We start from the raw sequence: 21,562 nt of genomic DNA on the forward strand, positions 1-21,562 counted from the left end.
CGAGAATCTTTTTCCAAAACACATGAACTTGTCTGTTAAAATCTGAATCTGTTTGAAGTTGGACCCTTTTCAAAAATAACAGACACAGTGTATTAAATAACAGACTTTAAAGTCACGTTTAGTTATGTATCAAATTTGTTTGATATTTTGCATTTTTTTTTTTTTTTAATTTCAATACTATACTTGGGGTAAACCTAACCTGGCAGCATTGTAATGCTGTGATTATGATCTGTGTAGCCTTCACGATGCTGTCAGGTTGAGTTTGTCCTAACTGCAGAACATTGGTTTATATGCATATTTTCAAACTTAAATGATATAATGTATGGGGGGAAATGTTATTTTTGTATTGCAGCACTTATCAGTTGATTTGTATTTAAAAATCTCTTTCAGGTGTTACAGGGTGGCGACAGATCAGGGAAATATCAGAGAATTTCGAAAAAATCAGGGAAAACTGATTTTATGAAGAATTTTTTTTTGCTTTACGAAATTAAGTATCCTAATTCCCACCGTATTTTCTGCCAATTATCTCTTCAAAAAAAAAAGTTAAATTAATGAGGTGCGATTATACACTGCATATTTGTGCATCTTTTTTCCTCAATGTGAAAGTATTCAATCTTACTTATTAACCACAGGATGAACTTCCTAAGATTGCTTCTGTGTCTGTTAGGTTGTTTATTTTACCTAGCTTGAAATTTCCTTTCACGCTTTCAATGTGACGTAAAATAAACAACCATACAGGCAAAAAGAAGCCTTCATTAATGCCTTAGCTCCTTTGCCTTTATTCCATTGTCTCGAAGTGATTAGTGTACTGCAATCACGATTTCAAGAAGAAATCTTTGGTTTTTAAATTAATACTGATAAAAGCTTAAAAGTTATTACTTCACGTTTTCAATTTAATTGCTAAAATTGGAACTTTTATTTTTTAAAAAATAGTTTTTTGCCGTTATACTATTTGCTGTCGCCGCAGATTACAAAGGTTTTCTTTTCTTTAGACTTAAATGATTCTTTTAATTTATAACCAAGTTGTATTCTTCTTTCATATATTTTGAAATTAATTGTTTTTTTTTCTGTTTTTTTTTCTTGCATTTCAAAGTTTGTTACAAAAGCAATCTAAGATTTTTTTCGTTACATACTGAAATCATTTGAAATAGAGTTAACTTGTGTACTTAAGTAAATATCTTTATTTTTTTATTGTTGAAATGCTGTATTCATTCATTAAAACATATGTTCTTGATTAGAGAGAAACTCCCTATGAATGGATGTCAAAAGGTTTAATCTGTTTTGCATAAATATGTCAATTAGTTATATAAGAATAACTACATTACTTCTATTCTTTCACTATTACTTGTTATTCTTGCAACAATTATTACACAGTTTGAAAATTTAGTTCAAAATAATTTCATTTACTTTTTAGTTCTATCATAAATACACATATGTTTTAAAGAGTGATTTTAATAGTTTCTTAAAATTCTTATGCTAAGTGGTTTCTGGAAGTAAAGTTTTTTTTAATTTTCTATAATCTTTCCATGTAGAAAAATTTAACATACTGTTTTGTAGTTTTTTTTCCCCAAAAAAATTTACTTGATTTTTCTTTTTTTTTACCATTTTGTTAAAAAAGTAGCATCTTTTAAAAATATATCTTTAGTTTAACAACTTTACACAACTTAAAACGTTTAAAATACTGCATTTTATACAAACATTCAATGGATTTCAAGTATAGCAAAGAAAGGAAACCATTATCATTGGTAACGTAAATCAGGGAAATTTGGTGAGCTTAATCAGGGAAAAGTCAGGGAACTTTTTTTCACAGTTCCTGTCGCCACCCTGCATTAATATATCAATTCTTTTTCATGCCTTTTTGTAAATGTTGTGTTTAAAGAAATAGTGTTTATCTGTAATATCTTTGTCTGTTATTTTCATTGAATTTGAAAGTAGTTCTGTTAAGCATTTTCATTTATGTTTTAATTTTGATTTAATTTTATGTAATTTCTAGGGAAGTGGCAAAACATTGGCCTTTGGGATTCCTATAATTTCTCACATTCTTGGTTCAAAAGAAAAATATAAAAATGTAAGAAAAATAAAACAGAAAATGTTTAATTGAATCTTTTCTGCCTTTATTAAGTAAATAATAATGTTATTAAATCGAAAACTACCTATGCTTTTAATTTTAGTCCGGTGGAGAAAGAGTACAAAATCCTTTATCATGTTTAGTTTTGACTCCAACAAGAGAACTAGCCATTCAAGTGAAAAAGCATTTGCAAGCAATCTGCAAGTTCTGCGATGTTACGGTACTGTACCATTAATTTCTTGTAACACATTTTTTGTTTTCATAGTGAAATACTTTCATATTTTAAATCTAAAAACTGTAGATGTTCAGTTTGTTTTTGTTGACAGGAGGCATTAAAATATATTTTCACAAGAGACATTCTTTGCTTGAGATACTAAACTTGATTATGGTAGAACTTCTTTAAATCTGAACATCAACAAGATTAAATACATGTAATGTAAATAAAATTAATTGAGCATACTGCTAAGTGAGAACATTTAAAATAGCCACCATTCCTTCGTCTTTTATTATTTACTAATGCATTTTAATGTGGATTGAATGCTTTTATGTGTTCCAATTTTACTTAGCGTTATTGATTTTAAGGTTGCAGCAGTTGTTGGTGGCATGGCACCCGAGAAACAAAAGCGTCTGTTGAAGAAGCATCCAGATATAGTAGTTGCTACTCCTGGAAGGCTATGGGAGTTGATTGAAGAAGTATTTATTTATTTATTCACTTTTAAAACTTGATTCTGAAAATGTTTTATATAAATACAGTTGACTTTCTGTTTAACGGCACTCTATTTAATGATTTTCTCTATTTAAAGAGGGCTTTTCATGGTCCCAGATGCTCTACAGTAGTTTTAAAAGCATTCTATTTAAGGATGCATTCTACTTAAGGACGATTTTTTGTGTTTCTTTGTAAGTCCTTAAACAGAGAGTCAACTGTACTATCAATGTGATCCAAGTTATTGATTCCAATTGTCAACTATTTATATAACTTATAGTATGTAACTTATTAAATAACTTGTACTATCACTGTGCAATCTTCATAATCTTTTCTTTTTAATGTAGGGTGAAGATCATGTAAAAAACGTGGCAAGTGTGAAATACTTAGTAATAGATGAAGCAGATCGAATGTTAGAAAAGGGCCATTTTGCTGAATTAATGCAGATTTTAGGTTTGATTAATGGGTAAGCCACAGCTTTTATGTGAAAGGTTTTTTTTCCCCTGAAACTGCACATAAATTTCTATTACATACTTGCTTTTTCTGTTCTTTCTTTTTTTCTTTTCTTTTTCTCCAAAATTTGCGCATTTTCAAAAGTTTTGAATTGATTTTTCTGCAAATATATAAGGACCTATATATTGTTTAGACATTTTTGAAAAATTAGTTGGGTTTATTGATAACGGAAAAAAAAAACTGACACATTTATTAATCATGACATTTTAGCAACAAAGATGGTCTCATGGTAATGGCTTTCCACTTACATATAACTTTATATTACTGCTGTTGGTAACAATGTAGAATTCGAGAGACCCTTTTTTTTTTTTTGCAATAAGAATAATTTACGTTCTTTTATATTTTGTCTAGGCCTGTTTTTCAGTTTTTAACTGTTTATTTTTATTATTAATTTATTTATTTCAGGAATGCCTCAAACACTAGACGTCAAACTTTTGTCTTTTCTGCTACACTGACACTTGTACATGATATTCCTGAACGAGTCGCCATGAAAAAAAATAAAGGGAAAATGCATCAAAAGAAAAAAATTGGTAAATTGTTTTTACAGTATAAAAGGGAATTTTATTGCATTTTGAGCAAAGAATTGGTCAAAAATCTTTAATCTTTCGAAAATAAGTTTGGATTTTAAAAGTTGTCTGTATATGAATAACAGTTGTTTTGTTACACAGGGTTCGTACGGGTCATGGAAATCCTGGAAAGTCATGGAAAAAAAATAACAGAATTTCAGACCTGGAAAAGTCATGGAAAATTGAAATTTTCATTGAAAGTCATGGAAATTTATTTCAAGTCATGAAAAAATTTCCTGGGCAAAGAGAAAGGAACAGTAACTAAAAGAGCATTAGAAATCTTGAGTGATTTAACAGTATAGCACATAAAAGCTATTAAAAGTGGAAAATTGAACGATCCAAAAATCAAATCTGAATTTTGAAATCTCATTGCATCCACTTCTGTCGCAGCCGCTTGCCATTTTTTGCAATGTGATTTTACTGCCTGGACATCACTTATTTTGAATTTTCTGTTATTTTCAACACTTTTTATGTTCCATATTCTGTGGTAGTAAAATTTCACATTCTTAGTTTTGCCACGCCCACTCAAAAAAAGTAATTCAATTCTATGCGAGTTCGATTCCATCACTCGTAAGGACTTTATTATTAAATTTATCAGAGTTTATCTTAATTTATTGAATGTTTTATAAAATAAAGATCTTAAGTCAGGCGATAGAATACAGAAAAAGAGGAATTCTAATGCTCTAAAACAGTAGTGCTCAACATACTGCACGCAAAACTAATCCATGCGACCCACTGCTACGTTTAATGTCCGGAATTAAATGTGTTACGGAATTTCTGAACCTGTTAATTTATATGCATTTGAAAATATGCAAATTTATAAACAAAATAAATATACTTTTGAATCAGATGATTAATTCATTACTGCATGTTTTTTTTCAAAAAAAGATCTGGTTTAGAAACATAAAGAACTAAACTATGTGGCTTTCCTTCAAAGAACCAAAATACTGTCAAGTTACGTGGATGATTAAAGGCGCTGTTGACACTAAAAGGTAACTTTTGAAGCAAATTTATTGAAACTTAGTGATGACTCGTTCAACCTTTGTCCCAATCAATATCATTCTGCCTGTTTAAAAAAAAAATATCAAAGCATCATCATATTCGCTTCACTGCATTTTTACTTTACTTAAATTTATATGATGAAGACAAATAAGAATAGTTTAGTGTTTTAAAAGTGCACTTATTTTTTTTCCATTACAAGTAAGTGCTTCAATGAGACTGTGGCACTCATATAGACGTTTTGCTAATGCTCATTTCCAAATATATTACCAAGTTTGAGATTAAATAGTGCTATTCTCTTCGTGTAACGAGGTCATGAAAATGTTCATTGAAGTCATGAAAAAGTCTTGGAAAAGTCATGGAATTTTTTCATCCAAATAGAGTATGAACCCTGGTTACAAGTTTTTTAGGTTTCTTTTATATAGCGCTATTGATAAAATCAGTTATGTCAAGGGTTTTTTCAATTTTTTATCAAATTACTAAAAGTTGATCCTATACTCCCTTAAATTGCCTGACTACCTTCAAAATCAGATTTTTTATGAAAATATCAATTTTTTAAATTTTGTTCTTCTATTTTTTATCTTTAGCGTTCCGATTAAATTTTTCTTCTATCTTCTTTAGCACAGGCATTGTTGCCATTTTATATTAGTAGATAAGCCTTTTTTAAAATCGAAAGCGATCTGCAATGCTAAAGAAGTATGATATGCTTATTTTGTTATTATTATTTTTAAATTCAGGGATAAAAAATATTGTATTTTAGTATGCAAATACTATTATGTGCCAGTTATAAAGTTTAATATTCTTGCTAAAAATATTTAAGTAATATAAAAAGAAGTGGTGTATAAAAAAAGTTTTAAAAATATTTTTCTCTCTTAAGGTGTTGATATGCTGAATATATCAAAGTTGCTATAATGTGCTATGCAAACTAAATTTTATAAAATACAGGCGTGTTGCATTGCAGAATATGAGCATTTAGATAAGATTTGAATCTATGACTCAATTTAAAAAATAACCGTTATAGTAGAATAGCAAAGGAAAGTACTGAAGACTTTCAGAAAGGAAAAAAAACTAAATTGTGCAGTTCACAAAGGTTATAAATTATTTTGAAGTTTGGTTTTAATTATATAGATAGGATGGGGATAAAATTAAATTGTTGCTTTTTTCTCAAAATATGTCTTAAATTTCAGATAACAAGACATGATAACCTAAATAATTATTCTTGGAATGCCTAAAATGCTGAAATAATTGTTAGTTCTGTGTGTGGACAGGAGGGGGGGGGATTAAACAAGTGAACTTAATCCACCAAGATATAATTTAAATAGTACCCTATAAGTAGCAGAGTATCATAGGAGTCATGTGTATGAATGAGTATTTGTAGTTGAAATTATCTTCATTTATTTTTCTCCTTAGTGAAAGTATACAAATGAGTTTCTCGGGGAGCTATTTTCATAATGAAAAATAAGAACTTGGCTTAAAAAATATGGCTTGGCTGACCAAGTAACTAAAATACAGTTCCAGAAACATTATATATAGTCAGCGAGAGTCATTTGCATGGATTTCGAGACAGGCGTTTGAGATAATGCGTTTTCTAATGTTAGAATAGCGTCTGATTGAATGAAAAAGGAGCTTGGTCATTTCAAGGTGTGAGGCAAACAAGTGTCTAAGATTGGGAAATGCATCACAATTTTTGGATTAACATTTGTGATTTTGCAAAAGATAAAAGAAAACCAGGAATTTAGAAAAGACAAAAGTTAATTATATGTTTAAGCATTAAGAACTCATAATATGAGTTGGAATTCCCAACAATAATAATACTTCAGGAAAGTTATTTGTAGAAACTCTCTTATGATTGTTCATTATTATTAATATTATTATTTTTATCAGTTAAAATTATAAACTGGTAGGAATTTAAAGGATTTATTTTTGCTTGCAATGTAAACTTCACCGCTCTGCACGCGATGAACTCTGACGTGAAGAATGGTCTACTCCCTAAAAGAGATTACTTCATCATAATAGAAATTTCAAAATTATGATGTATTAATTAATTCATTTAATATTGAGATATGTGTTACATAAGTGTAATAAAATTAAAAAATATGTTTATTAATATTACTATACAAAATATGTTTTATTAGAACTATGCCTTATATCCATACCATACCATACCATAAAAGATGAATTTGATAACATTTTTCAAATAATTTGAAAAAAATAGTTGATTTAAGTTAAATTTTACTTTTGGTTCATTTAAATGCAGTAAATGTTGAGTACAAATGATACATATTTCATTATAGTTCAGTCAATGAACATATTGTAGTGTGCATGGAATGTGCAATAATTTTTGGTTTCAGATATTGTTAGGGGTAGTTAGTAAGTAAACATCCTAAAAGTCCCTGACTCTAAGGGGTGAACTGAAGGTGGGAGGGAGGGGGGAAGAAAATTTTGGGTTTTTCGAGAAAATGTCGGAAACGGTGGGAAAAATGCATTTAAAATGAAAATTCGAGCTAATAAACTTCCTACGAAACTGTTTCTACCATTGAGAGGAAGTCCGCCTGGTGCTCTCTTGATAGCCAAATCCCCAACTGATCACCACATTCTGCTGTCAAAATGTACCAGAAATCTAAAATCATACAACATGTATATTAGGTATATATCAACAGTTCTTCTTCCCCTGAATCCATTGAGTCTGCTAGGGTCATATAAACTCTCATGGTATGGTGTTCTAGCCACAGAAATGTCCCTCAACGAGTTCCGTTACAGACCATTTATCAAAGAAGCTGCATACATCAGGACTGATCTCTAACTCTGCCGTACCACCAGGTGCACCTGTAGCTTGGAACTTAGTGATGAAGTATCGGATTGGGGGTTTTGGAAGGGAGGAATGATCAACTAGTGCCAAAACTCTCCAAATCAGATGTTGCTCCTGACGGAATCTTGAAGATGATTTTGACCAATTGCTCTTCTACAACCGGAAACCCATGATTTTCTACAAGTGACCGGAACTTCCGGTCACATGTAGAAAATCATGGTTAAACTAATTTGTGACAAGCTTGATGTCACCTTAAAGATTATATTTTCATTTTCTAATTACTGTTAGTCCATATTCCAAGTAAACACTTTCAAAACATGATTAGTAATAATGTAATAAAAACTAAAATTACGAAAAGGTGTTGCCTGTCAGCTACATTTACCATTATTTCTATTATTATAATTTTTATTATCATGCCATAGCGGCACATATTCATTTCAGTAAGAATAACAAAATTAAGTACATGCTAGAACTTTATAGTTTTTGATTGCTTGTCAGCTGGGTGTCGCGGTGATTGGGCATAGGCTTCGTATTTTTTGGTATCAGGTTTGAGTCTGCAGTTCAAGTGTTCAGCCGGTGGATTTTCAAGACACAGAAAAGCCTGCTCAGAGTGCCTGCTTGGTACAGACACTCTGAGACAATAATGAGATATTCTTTTTTTTTCCAAAAAGTACTGGTTTTCAAGAACACATATCTAAAAATTTGCTGGAAATGTGACACAGATGCATAAAAACAATTTCACAATAAATTTAATCAGCTTTCACTTTTATTCGGAAACACATTTTTCTTGCCGATTCCGAGATATAATCGAAATCCACAAAATTGGCTCCCCCTTCCCACCTTTAACTACCCCCCCCCCCCCCCGTAGGATCGAGGGTTTTCAGTATGTTTACTTATTAATTACTTCTAACAAATTTCTTACTGAGGAAGGGCTGGCTTTCTCATTTTACTTTTGTTAAACAATGCTATGTGTATGGAGCTAATTCAAACTGCATATACGTAGTTCTGCAAATCTGCGTCTGATTTCTTGGTAAGGGGATGTCCGTAAATGATATTACACTTTTTTCAACATTTTTGACCCCCCTCCCCTTTTGTCTCAAAGTTCATTTTGCAAGCTATTTTTCATAAATATATTTGTATTAAAAAATGCTTGATGTCACACTTCTTACTCTTTCCTTCCCCCTTGTCCCAATTTCATGACCCCCCCACCAGACATCATTTGTGTTGTACTAATCCACTAATACTTCTTTACTGTCCGTCAGGATTGTCAAATTCAGTGAGGGAAGAGGAAGTGGGCGATCCTTTCGAGTCAGTTTGAAATTTATGAATGGCAAATGTTCCATTTTTTGCCATGAAAGTGTGCGTTTGAAATTCTGTAACTTTTGATTGGTCGAATAAAATATAATAAAACAGCATATCAAATTGAAGGAAAGTTAAACCTCTACCGCTCTGTCATTGACAATTTTCATGAATACTGATCCTGGGAGGCACTAGGAGCAAATGTTTGACAAAAGAATTTTTCCGAAAGTCATCGATTTTTCATAACTTATAAATGCGACAGGCACAGACAGGAGAGGGGAGACTGTTACAGAAGGCGAAAGCCACTGGCCAGCCATTCCTGAGAAGGTAGGAGAAACCAAACGTCATCATTCGGAGGTTTCATCTCCTTCCCCTGCACAAACTGCTGCATCTTTAGTAAGGACTGGTCAACCACAGTCCTATGCTCAAGCAGTGCGTATGTTTAAGATGGCTGTTGTCAGAGAAACCTTCCCGTTGAAGAGGTTATCTCACGATGACATTGTTTGTCTAAGCTTGTTTTTCTAAGGAGGACAGACCTGATTCTCTCTGAGGATCACATGCCAGATATGCAATAGGCTTCTTAACAAAAATAGTATTAGGAAGGCTTTTTGTCTTCTTACTGGACTTGACACCTTAAGTCAGTAATGATTCAATTTGCAGAGGTTGCCTCTTTAAGGAGGAAACTATTACTCACACCCTGTGTGATTATAAACTGTTTTCTGCCTATAGGTTTGAGCACCTTGGTTATCATTTGCTTGAATCATGCAAGGTTCATGATATTCCTATTAGGTGTTTGCTGAATTCTGCTTCAGCTACTGGTCTGTTTTAAGACTTCTGTTTGGGGACTAGTACAATAGACCTCTGGTCGCAGTGCTTGGTTCGGTTGAGCACCCCCCCCCCTTTCATTCACCCCCTATGGTCAGGGACTTTTAGTATGTTTACTTACTAACTACCCCTAACAATATTCTGAAGTCAAAGATTATCACATATTCCATGCACGCTACACACATTTTGAGCACTCATTGGACTATTAAGCTAGTATACAATGACGAATAAGTAAAAGGAGGTCAAATTGAAAGTTATTTTAAAATCTTGATTGTTACAAATTTAATGAAATTAACAAATTTAAGAAAATGTGATATTTAAAATATAATATTTATATATTACTCCATTGAATTTGTAGTTAAAACTAGTAAAAGTAGAATAGAAGTAGACGTATTAACATAAAAAAGCCTTATTGTATTTTAATAATATATAAGTGTTATATATTTTTTAATGTTTGTGTTTCCAGATTCATTTATCAAAGTTATTGGCATGAAAGAAAATCATAAAGTTATTGATGTGACAAAGAAAACGGGTGTTGCTGAAACTCTAACTGAATCACAAATAATGTGCAGCATTGAAGAAAAGGTATTATGCCCTGTCTCACAAGCAGTGATAGGAGAAACAAACATTGCTGTTTTATTGCCAGTATTTATTACATTAATGGTTTCTTTGTTCTTGTATTGATCAAAGGTAAAATTAACACAGGGCTACAATGGGTCCTTCTGTCCTTCAGAGTGTATTTAGGGGGAAACCAGTTTAAACGGGTCAAACAGTACACCTTTTTTATGTCATAAAATGTTAGAAAAAATATTCAAGAGTATGTTGCCAAAATTGGAATACAAAATTCTTAGTAGTTTTTATGCTCGTTTTCGCTAATTTTTTTCTCCATAAGCGTTTTTTTTCCAACTGCGTGGGTTTCTAGTTCAAAAAGTTTTTGATTAATAGTTCTGAAAATTTGTGTGAATATTCTTTATTCAATTACAACCAATATGAACCTAACTCTGGGATAATATTATCATTTAAAAAATAATAATAATGCATAAAACATGAAAAAAATAAAACATGCAAAAGTATGCAATTTTCAACTTTATTGGTCACAATTATTTCATATTCTTAGGAAGTATTTTGTTCACGAAAAAGAAAAAAATGTAATGATTACAGCTAAAATAGTACCTTCGGTAATGCTCACTAGCAACAAGCTCAGATGGCGACCGTCCATGGAGAGCAATTGATAATTTCACTATTTCTGGCAAAACTACTTTAAAAAATAACAAAGTGTATTTCTAAACATGAGTAAAAAATCCTCTAAATTTGAATAAATTCCAATTGTTCCTTCCTGCTAAAAAAAATTCACAAAAAATGCTTAAATTTTGCCTTCCTAAACTCATCCCCCCCCCCCCATGTTCAGCGATCATTAAGAGAGCTGTTTAAAGTGTTAGTTTTGAATTAAAAATTTTTAATTATTTTCTCATGGATCTTTGTTTTTCATTTTGTAATTTAAGCAGTGTAGATGTTTCAGAAATTGAATTGTCCTTCACCTTTGCCCATTTACCCATTTAAATAACCTTGCTATCTTTTTTTTTCAATTTCAATAATTGTTAAGGAAAACCATCAATATTTGTTAGTACTACAAACAATAATTCAAGCTTGATTGAGCACTTTGATAATTGTATATCTGTCAAATCAACGTGCTTAAAATGTTCTTAATGCACTCTTATGCTTCAGTCTTGAGATTTTTAATCAATTTTATTGCCGTTGACCAAGAAATACATAAAGTATGAACACTTAATGTTTTTGTGCTAACTTCAGAAAGCAACCCTAGAAGCGATTCTATAGAATCAAAGAATAGAGTTTTAAAATGCTTTATTTTGGTTTTCACTTGAAGGAACTCTGTTAACACATAAAATTTGCTCTATTTTTTTAAAAATAATTTTCAACATAATTTCAAAAAAAAAAAAACAGTTTTTGCCTTAAAAAAATGCATTCATGGAGGCTTTTTTTTTTCTTCTAAAACTTCCCAGTGCCAAGCTGACATGGTCATCGGTAAGTGTTGTGATGCTTTGTTGTCCTTTACCTCTTCTTGTGAAACAGAATTCTTGGATTCTTAAAAACGTTATTTAAAAATTGTAATTATGAAATTGTTCTTTTGCATTTTTATTTATTTTCACCTTGTTTCACAGGATCTATATCTTTATTATTTTCTGATAACGTATCCCGGTCGAACTCTTGTGTTTTGCAACAGCATTGATTGCGTAAGAAGATTGAGGAATGTCCTCGAAGGGCTGAATTGCAAACCTCTTCCTCTGCATGCATCGATGCATCAACGACAAAGGTTGAAGAATCTTGATAAATTCAGCAGCAGCAAAAATTCTGTTTTACTTGCAACTGACGTAGCAGCTAGAGGGTTGGACATCAAGGGCATTGAACATGTTATTCATTTCCAAGTTCCTCGAACAGCTGAAGTATGTTTTAAGTCCATTTCAATAATTTTTCTTTATTTATTTCCTTTGATATTGCATACATGTTAAAAAAAAAAAAACAACAATGAAGCAAATTGTAGGTTTTCTGCAAAAGTAGATAGCCTTTGTATAATATAGTTGAATCCTCCAGTATACCTCAGTGCAGAACGGAGTGGATTGTACTGTAGATTCCCTTCATTTTTCCCATTTTCCTTAATATATGTTTGAAAATCTTTTTATATTCATCTTTTTAAAAAAAGTCTTTAAAAAGTTTGGCTTTCTTATCCAACAAATTTTGGAATATCCACTTTTGCATACAAAGATTTCCCCCCCCCCTTAGAAAATGTACAATGCTATCTTCTAGTATGACTTTTTTACTGTTGTTAATGTTATGTATACATTTTTATTTACATTAAAAAATTCATCTGGTCATCAACATGCTGCTATCGCTCCTTGATTGCTGCCAATGCCACAGGAAGACTCAGAAGTTGACAGCTCTGAAATAATGATTCAGTACACTTCTGAAGAAACCTGGAGTCTCCCAAATTTTAAGGAAATCTAAAAACTTCCAAGAACAGATTACCCCCCCCCCCCTTAGAAAAAAAAACTTTGGTCAGAAATTTAAAAAATTGTAATTCTGGTTTTAATTCCAATGGAATTTTTTTTGACCATATGTGTTAGGGGTCTGTATGGATAATACAACAGTACAAACTTTTTAAAAGGAAATTCGTAAAATATTTATTAATTTCAACTTTTAATTTTCCAAAAGTGTATCAGGTTCTTAACCGATGCATAAATATTAGTTCAAATACTCATTTTCATGAAAAGTGGTGTGCATTTTATATTAAATTAACCTTCTACTCGTCTGTTTTTTTCCCCCTTCAAAATGGCCAAATAGGTCAAGTTTATAATTAGCTCAACTGCCACTTTGAGAAATTAACTTAATGACCCCAATGTTACAACATTTGGTAGTTCCTAAAAATTTTCAAAGTTGAAAAAGATATGTTTTTCTAACTCAAGTGATATTAAAATCATGAATATTTGGCTTTAATGCATTGATATGTAGTATTTGTATAACTGGTGTTTAAACTAGTGATGTTCCGGATATCCATATCCGTATCCGCGGATATCCGAGGGAAAATAAAGATCTGTATCCGTTACTTTTTTTAACCGATCTTAAACGGATCTTTTCTATTCTAAAAATTCTTAAATATTTGAATAAAATACTCTTAAATTCTGTTTAAATTAGGTTTTATTCCCTATTTAAATTTTCGGTGTCATTTCAGAAGCCAATTTGTACCCCTCGTCGCAAAAAAAAAAGGGGTAATAAGTTTTAAAAGTGTGTATCTGTATGCCTATTTGTGGCATCGTAGCTCCTAAGCAGATGAACCGATTTTGATAGTTCTTTTTTCGTTCAAAAAGTCACTTTATTCAAAAATGTTCTTAGCTTGGCCTCGCTTTTGTGTAACTTTAATTACTGGAGACATTAATTAAAAACCGACTTGACTCGTAGCGATTTCATAGTTGGAAGATAAGGAGAAAAAGTTCGATGATTTAAAATTTCTATCTACACTGTGCAGCTTATAAAAAACTGCTCTTTTATGTAGATCTTACTTAAGGAAGATGGGAAAATCATTTTTCATGAAATTTTAGTATGAAACTATTTTAAGAATGGTTTTAAAACCTATAGATGTGAGATTTTTTTTAAAACCCCTGTTCAAGCATATTTCATGCAATGAAAATTGAGATAGTGAGAGGCAAAAGGATGCAAGTGGCAAAATTAAAAATTTGGAAATAGGTACAAATAATAGGTTAACCCCTACTCTGTCTTGGAGCAAGAGGTAGTACTATCAGCCCTGATAGGTGCTGTTGTACAGCATGATTTAGAAAAAAAATTCAATGAAAGCCTACCTAGGATGTAATCTATATACTCAAAGTTTTTATTCAGCATTTTACACTAAACTTGCAAATGTCCCCTTACATCTCTTTGTTTCACACTGCCCTCCTTTGGAAAACACCGTTGCAGTTAAGTCGAGTATTCTTTCATGCTTTGTGTTTTAAAACAAAAATTTAGTATAGTGGTGAGTGGAGGAAATGATAACATATCTTTTTAATTTTTCTATTACCTTCCATCTCGTCCTCAAACAGTTGGCGTTTTTATTCATGAATTGATCTCCATAAGGATTTTTAGTGTTCTCCTTTGTTTCACTCGTCCCAAATGAACTTTACTTGCCTTGAGAAAAATTCTAGCAATATCTCTGTCTATATGATATAACTAGTGGCACCCACACGGCTTTGCCCATAGTAGAAAATTAAAAAGTCTTTGGGATTGCCTGTATAATTACAAATAATGTCTGATGAATTTCTCGCCAATTGGCTTGCCCGTGTTACGGTTCCATGTTATGATAACTTGGTAATTTACTCGTCTATCTTATGATAATTTTGCTCGAGAAAATGTTTTTATAATATGAAATAGAAAAAGAACGAAATCGAATTTTCAAAAAATCGCTTTGAGGTTCACACCCCCCATGCTACAAACTAATTCTGTGCCATATTTCATAAAAATCGGCTGAACGGTCTATGCGCTATGCGTGTCAGAGATCCTGACAGACAGATAGAGATCCGGATCAAGAGAGATCCAGACAGAGAGAGACTTTCAGCTTTATTATTAGTAAAGATAAAAAGGGGGATACTATTACAAAATATTATATCTAATACATTATCAACTTCTCAAAGTTATTTATTCTTTGTATTATCATTCTGAAGGTTAGAAAAGAAATTGCTGACTATTTTGAATGGCATTCATTGCATTCTGTTTATTTATTTATTTACTTTTTTCAGACTTATGTTCACCGAAGTGGACGAACAGCTCGAGCACAAAATGAAGGGCTCAGCTTAATGTTAATAGACCCGCAAGAATCCACACATTATCGTAGAATCTGTAAAACACTTAATAAAGGTAAATTTTTTTAAAAATTTTACCATAAATTAAGATTATTTATTTAGTATTAAAGTTGGCTTTTTTTTTACCTCATATCACCAGTACAACTTGTAACCATGGATTCTGATAATCATAAGGTCTGATTTAAAAAAATCTTCAAATTGTGTTTTCAACTCAATTTGCCAAATAACACCACATGATTTTATTCAAAACAAAAAGTTTAGCTAATGGTCTAATACTGTGGTAGATTCATATTAGAGAACATTTTGTCCCTTTAAAAATGGTTATATAATCTACCATATTAAAAGGCCAAAACAATAATTATATTAATTCATGTTTATTCAAATAAAGATGAGATTGTAAAAGTTCAGTCACTTTGATGTTAATTGGTAAATTGAAGGGGGTGTAAATTTGTTTTTCTCGAACTATAACACATTACTTACAATTTCTTCCCTGCTTATAAAAAAAGACTGCTTCTTTTTTTTTTTAAAAAAAAGTTGGTGTTTCATATACCTGTATTAAAAATTATATAAGTATACTAAAAATTTCATTCAAAACTATGGTGTTACACAATTTAGTTTAAACAGTACAGACTGGCATTCTTTGAATTTTCACTTGAAAGAGCATAAAAAATTATGTGAAAAAGCAATATTTAAATAGGTCTAACCTTGCTCAATATTGTTGGGATTTGCATCAATTTTTTATCAAATTATCCAAAAATGCCCAAATTTGTCAGTTTTTAATTTTGGGGAATCTATTCTCATTTTGAGGAATCATTCTACTTTAATTTATGATCTTACAACAATTCCATATTTTTCTTTAGTTTGGCTTCTATTTTTATAACTTGTTCTTATTCACTGTTTCATAATGCAACTGCCATATCTCCGTCATTCTTGATTATTGTTATTTGTCTCTCCATTTGTGTTTAATATTTTGCTTACGTGTTTCAGGGATCGCGTTAAGCATTCCCCGATGTGCCAAATGCGATAAAATTGTAAATTCGGTGAAAAAAATGAATTTATTGGCAAACAGAACATTTTCCGAAATTTCCATACAAAAAAAAATATTTACATTCAGACGCCAATCTAGATAAAAATTAGGTCCGTTTACACAAAATTCAGACCTGTAAAAACTGACCCTTCACAAAATTCCGAACCCTCAAAAAAATTGACATTTCACTAAAACTCCCAGATTAAGAGTCACAGAAAGTTGTTTTATCCTCCGGCCAATCCAGCCACTCTGATCAGAATCAGGTGCGCGCACTCGCGTTAATATGGGATCCGAGGAAGGATGATGTTTGCCATTTGCCTTTCGTCTCTTGACTTGTGCCTCTCGCTGATTGGAGAGATATTGAGTGCGCAGATGGCTACCGAGTAGAAATTGTTGGCGGGTGCCTTGTTGCACGATGTGTTTATTGTTTCATTGTGTTCAATGTCTTAAACTTCGGACTAAGATAGGAATGCAGTCTTTACTTCATTAAAAACTTTTATTTCTATTCTCAAATTTATTAAAGAATGATAAATATCACTATAAGTTGTTTTTAGCCATTTTTTCCTTTCTACTGTACTGGTATGAACAATCATGTTTCTTGGCCATTTTATAAATTTTGAACCAGAAAGCGCATGCGGAGCGAGCAAAATCAGATACTGTTGCTCGATTAAATCTTTTCTTCTTTCGTAACATGCTTAAAGTATCATTTATTATTATTTTTCTTAAATGAAAAAAATTTAGTTTTTTTGAAAAGTCAAATATGATTTGTCGAAAAACTACTTAATTGGCCTTTTTTTTTTTCGCAAAAATCCTAAAAACGGACAAAAATTCCTGTATTTGACCCCTGTCCTTATCCCCAAAAAATTAAGTTATACTTCACATCTCTGATTAAATATTTCTGCAGACAAAAATACATTAAAATGAGTAAAAGTTAGTTTTTGACTAAGACTTTTGAATTTTGGCTAACACTTTAAAATTTGGCAATTTACTGGCTAACATTTCAAAATCCTTAGCAGGGTCCCTGTGTTTTGTTCTTTGATCAATTAATTTCAATTGTTTTTCTTTCATTCTTTTTTTTTCTGCTTATCTTATAATATTGCAATCGCTTCATTAAGTAATTTTTTCAAAAGGAAATTTATTGCAAATTTATTAAGAAGCAGTTTCATTCATAAGACAAAATTTATTGCTTAACCGATTTGTCTTGATGGAAATTATGAAATAAGTTTAAGCTCTGTTTAATTTTGTTTTGAAAATCTCCATTTTTTTTTTGCTATTTAAATTGTCTTTTGTTCCACTCCTTTTTTTTTTTTTTTTTCTCGTTTGACTTTGCATCCAAAGCTTACCCTTTGCATTAGAAAACATGCATAAAGGACAATCAGTTTGTCCATTGCTCTGTATCTATGTTACTTACTACTGTTACATTTTAGCATGTTATTACATTGCCTGAAATATTCATTTTGTGATTGTGAATTTAAAATAAAGAGAAAGGAATGTTCAAATGTACACGAAATCGCTTTCCATGAAGTTAGGGACCTAACTTTATGGAAAGCGTGTAACTGGCAGGAGTGGCTCTCGCCATGGGGGTGGCATTTCAACTGATTAAAAAAATAAAAAACAATTAAGAGGGTTTTATTATTATTATTATTATTATTTTTTTTTTGATTATAGAATTTTTTGAAAAATGCTTTGAATTTGAAAAATGAAAAAAAAAATAAACTCACAAGAAAAAGAGCTAGACACACATACATAACATATACTGAGAAGGAACATTGGGCATCATTAAAAACAATTCTAAAAAAGAAAATAAAAAAAAATTACAATGCTGCCTTTTATTTGTCGAATCAACAAATCAAAATATTCCCCAAAAAAAAGAAACATTTTTTGGTGGTCACAATGACCTCTGGTGACCTCCCATGTTGGTGACCCTGGGGGGAGCACAATTTCTTTAGTTCGCCAGGGGCGCTAGACCCCATAGTTACGCTACTGTGAGTAAACAATCACTTAATAGTTTATCAGATAAGATGAAATCAGGTTAACATGAAGTACTTGTCATGGTTCCTTGAATTCCCAACCGCCCCCCCCCCCCCACGCTAGACCCCATAGTTACGCTACTGTCAGTAAACAATCACTTAATAGTTTATCAGATAAGATGAAATCAGGTTAACATGAAGTACTTCTCATGGTCCCTTGAATTCCCAACCGCCCCCCCCCCCCCCCACGCTAGACCCCGTAGTAACGCTACTGTGAGTAAACAATCACTTAATAGTTTATCAGATAAGATGAAATCAGGTTAACATGAAGTACTTGTCATGGACACCTTGAATTCCCAACCCCCCCCCCCCCACGCTAGACCCCATAGTTACGCTACTGTGAGTAAACAATCACTTAATAGTTTATCAGATAAGATGAAATCAGGTTAACATGAAGTACTTGTCATGGTCCCTTGAATTCCCAACCGCCCCCCCCCCCCCCCACCGTTAACTCTGCCAGGTTAACAAGATTCGGCTATTTTTACCCAGCACGGTGCTAAACTATCGAATGTGAAAATTGGCAGTTTTCAGAAGAGCCAAAAAAAATTTTTTTTCCCACCTGATGCATTTAGTCTTTTCAATGTTTTATTTTTTTAGATAACATTAAGTATAAAACTATCACTTGAAGTACAGTAGAATCTTGAAAATCCCCGGTAATTGGGGCTCACCTCACTTTGGATTTCGGAAAACTTGGATTGTCCGAAAAATTCTTCCAGATAAAAAATTTACAGTATTTGGACGAACTAAGAACAAGCACCAATTACTCCCTTGTATAAAGAAAGGAACAATTGTCTTCACAAAATTTATCACTCAAAATTCAACATAGCTATCCCTTTTAATTGCATCCAAACGAGTTTTGACTGTAGTTTTTCTCGATATACGTACGTATTTATATGTGCAAGATAACCAAAATATGCATTTTGACTGTGCCCAAATCCATTGTGACAAGTTTTGCCACAAGGTATCCATCAATCTGTGTGCATGAGTATGCATATACAGTTGATCTCTCTTATTACTATAACGTGTAATACGAAATCACGGCTAAAGCAAACAATTTCTCTGTTAAGTTTGATTTACTGTCTAGTTACATTAAAAATTTCACATATGATACGTACAATAAATTGAAAGTCTTGACTAAGACAAACAATTATTTCTGACCTCTTTACTTAAAATGTTCGTGGTTGAATTGTAATATTCTATTTTAGAAATTATTCATCATGTTGTTAGGTAGTAGAAGTCCCATTGTGTATCAAGAAGAAAATCTTAAATATTTTGCATAAAAAATAAAACCCTTACATTTTTGTTTACCTATGAACAATTCAATTTACCCAAAGATAAAACTGTTCACTTTCCATTGTGGATTACAACCTATTCCGCGATTGTCGATTATCATCTTCCTTTTTCAATATTTTCTAAAAGCATTCATTTATTAGAAATAGGTGATTTTTTTCTGAATGTACTAATAGATTACAATGTGTGTATTCTTAGTTTCTAAACATATACAGTATATTCTCGATATCTCAAAAGCCTTAATAATACCAAAAATTATTTTTCCCTTTAATTTTGCACATTTATGTAACGTTATTTTTTGCTTTTATGTCGAAGAGTTTTTAATTAAAACCTTGTTGTGTCGAATTTTTTTTAAAATCGGGTATAATTTTTCCGAAAAAACCGCAGTTTATTGTTTGGAAGCAACTTCAGGAACATTTCCAAAAATTTCTCATACCCTTCATTATTTCTCTCAGGGAGTAAGAATGATTCGGTGAAGTTTATCTACTGTCACTTTCATTCTATACCCCATGGGTGTCAGGAAATGTAAGTCCTGAGAAGCCCAAAAAACCTTCCTAAAACTTTTTGCCACATTCAAACTCCATTTCGTTGAACCTTTTGACTCTATTTCCACCTTCGTAAAAGGAGGAGATGAGCGGAAAACTCCTTTAGAGACACAGGGAATGGTGCAATCCTTTCTTCAACTTCTTTTGTTCCGCAGTGCTCGAACCTTGATTGAAACCATTCTGCAACTTTTTTAGTAATCCAAATCTTTGATAAGATTAGTCATGGTAAATCACTACATTTTGCTATTTCACTAGAGCGTTCTTTTTTATTCCTTTTTCTCTATTATTTTTGACTCATTTTGAAAATTAAAATTTTTGTTATTGTATTAAGATTTTTTTGACTGTCATTGCATGTTGCCTTTTTTTTAAACTATCGCGACAAATTTTTTGGAATATTGTTTTATTATAATTATAACCTTGTTATCTCAATATCTTTATTGTTATTTTTTTTACTGTCCCTTTGGCTTTGTGATACCGAGAGTATACTGTAAAGGTAAGCATTTCTTTGTTTTTTCACAGTATTACTCGTTCACGATTGTTACAAATAAAGACTGATACGAAAAATTTCGTCTATTTTCGACATTTTGTATTAACTGAGTTCAACTGTAATTTGAACTACCAAAAAACAGTTAGTTGTAGGGACGGTTTAAATTTCGTCCATGCCACTCAAGTTGTGCACTTCTTTTTTTGATTACAATCAAATAGTCCAAAAGAGATGTTAGCATTATTATCTTCAAGGCATCTCATAATCCATATCTTGTAGTCAATGTATATTTTGTGCCACTTAAAGAGTGTTGTTGAAACCAACTTCTCAATAAATTCTTATTATTTTATTACTTACAGCAGCTAAAGATTTCTATTTTCATTGTAATAAAAATCAATTTCTTAGATACGAAAATATCCCGCTTAAAATGTAAATGAAGCACCTCGGATGAAGCGGAACCTCTGATTTTCAAGACTCTATTGTAGTTATGTCCAGTACATAGCCCTTTTTGAGTACTACGACAAACCATCGAATTTGAAAAATGCGGTTCGCGATTTTTCACATTTGTTAATTTAGCATGGTACTGGGGATATATTATGGTAGGGTAGATCGACCCGGGGATGAATATTTTAGCACAATATCATTTTCAAAAAATTTTTCACATCATTAATAACTAATGTTTGGTACATGATAGTAAAAAGAATTTTATCTGTCAGAGATAAAAACTTGTTATCTGGTATTGGTTATTATTTTTAAATATTGGGGGTGGAAGGGTGTTAAAAGAGTTGAAGGTACACCAACATGGTGAATGAACACCCCCAACCAGTAGACTAACTTAGCCTTTTCTAGTCATTTTCTTTTTGGAAATGTCTTGAAGGAAGTCACTGCTGCTAATTCATCTAAGAAAATACTTGAAACATTTTTTTTCTTTTCCTTTTTAAATCACAAACTCTTCATTCACTGGTCAGTCTATCCTATAATTTGATACTTTGTTAAAAAGTGCAAAAGAATGTATTTCTTTTTTAAGTACGAGCTTTCTCA

General features: G+C 31.6%; 1 protein-coding gene across 3 annotated transcripts in view; it reads left to right on the forward strand.

Moving 5' to 3' along the window:
• Window positions 1-21,562, forward strand: part of LOC129229724 (ATP-dependent RNA helicase DDX24-like) — a 54,889-nt gene that overhangs the window by 20,706 nt on the left and 12,621 nt on the right. For all 3 annotated transcript variants that reach the window (XM_054864088.1, XM_054864090.1, XM_054864089.1), the window contains exons 5-12: window positions 1,994-2,068; window positions 2,172-2,288; window positions 2,651-2,761; window positions 3,119-3,237; window positions 3,690-3,814; window positions 10,249-10,367; window positions 11,963-12,244; window positions 15,083-15,200. In XM_054864088.1, coding sequence (XP_054720063.1) covers window positions 1,994-2,068; window positions 2,172-2,288; window positions 2,651-2,761; window positions 3,119-3,237; window positions 3,690-3,814; window positions 10,249-10,367; window positions 11,963-12,244; window positions 15,083-15,200 — 1,066 coding nt within the window. The remainder of the gene's footprint in view (window positions 1-1,993; window positions 2,069-2,171; window positions 2,289-2,650; window positions 2,762-3,118; window positions 3,238-3,689; window positions 3,815-10,248; window positions 10,368-11,962; window positions 12,245-15,082; window positions 15,201-21,562) is intronic.

This window comes from Uloborus diversus, chromosome 9, assembly GCF_026930045.1.
Source record: "Uloborus diversus isolate 005 chromosome 9, Udiv.v.3.1, whole genome shotgun sequence".
In the NCBI taxonomy this organism is placed as follows: domain Eukaryota; kingdom Metazoa; phylum Arthropoda; class Arachnida; order Araneae; family Uloboridae; genus Uloborus; species Uloborus diversus.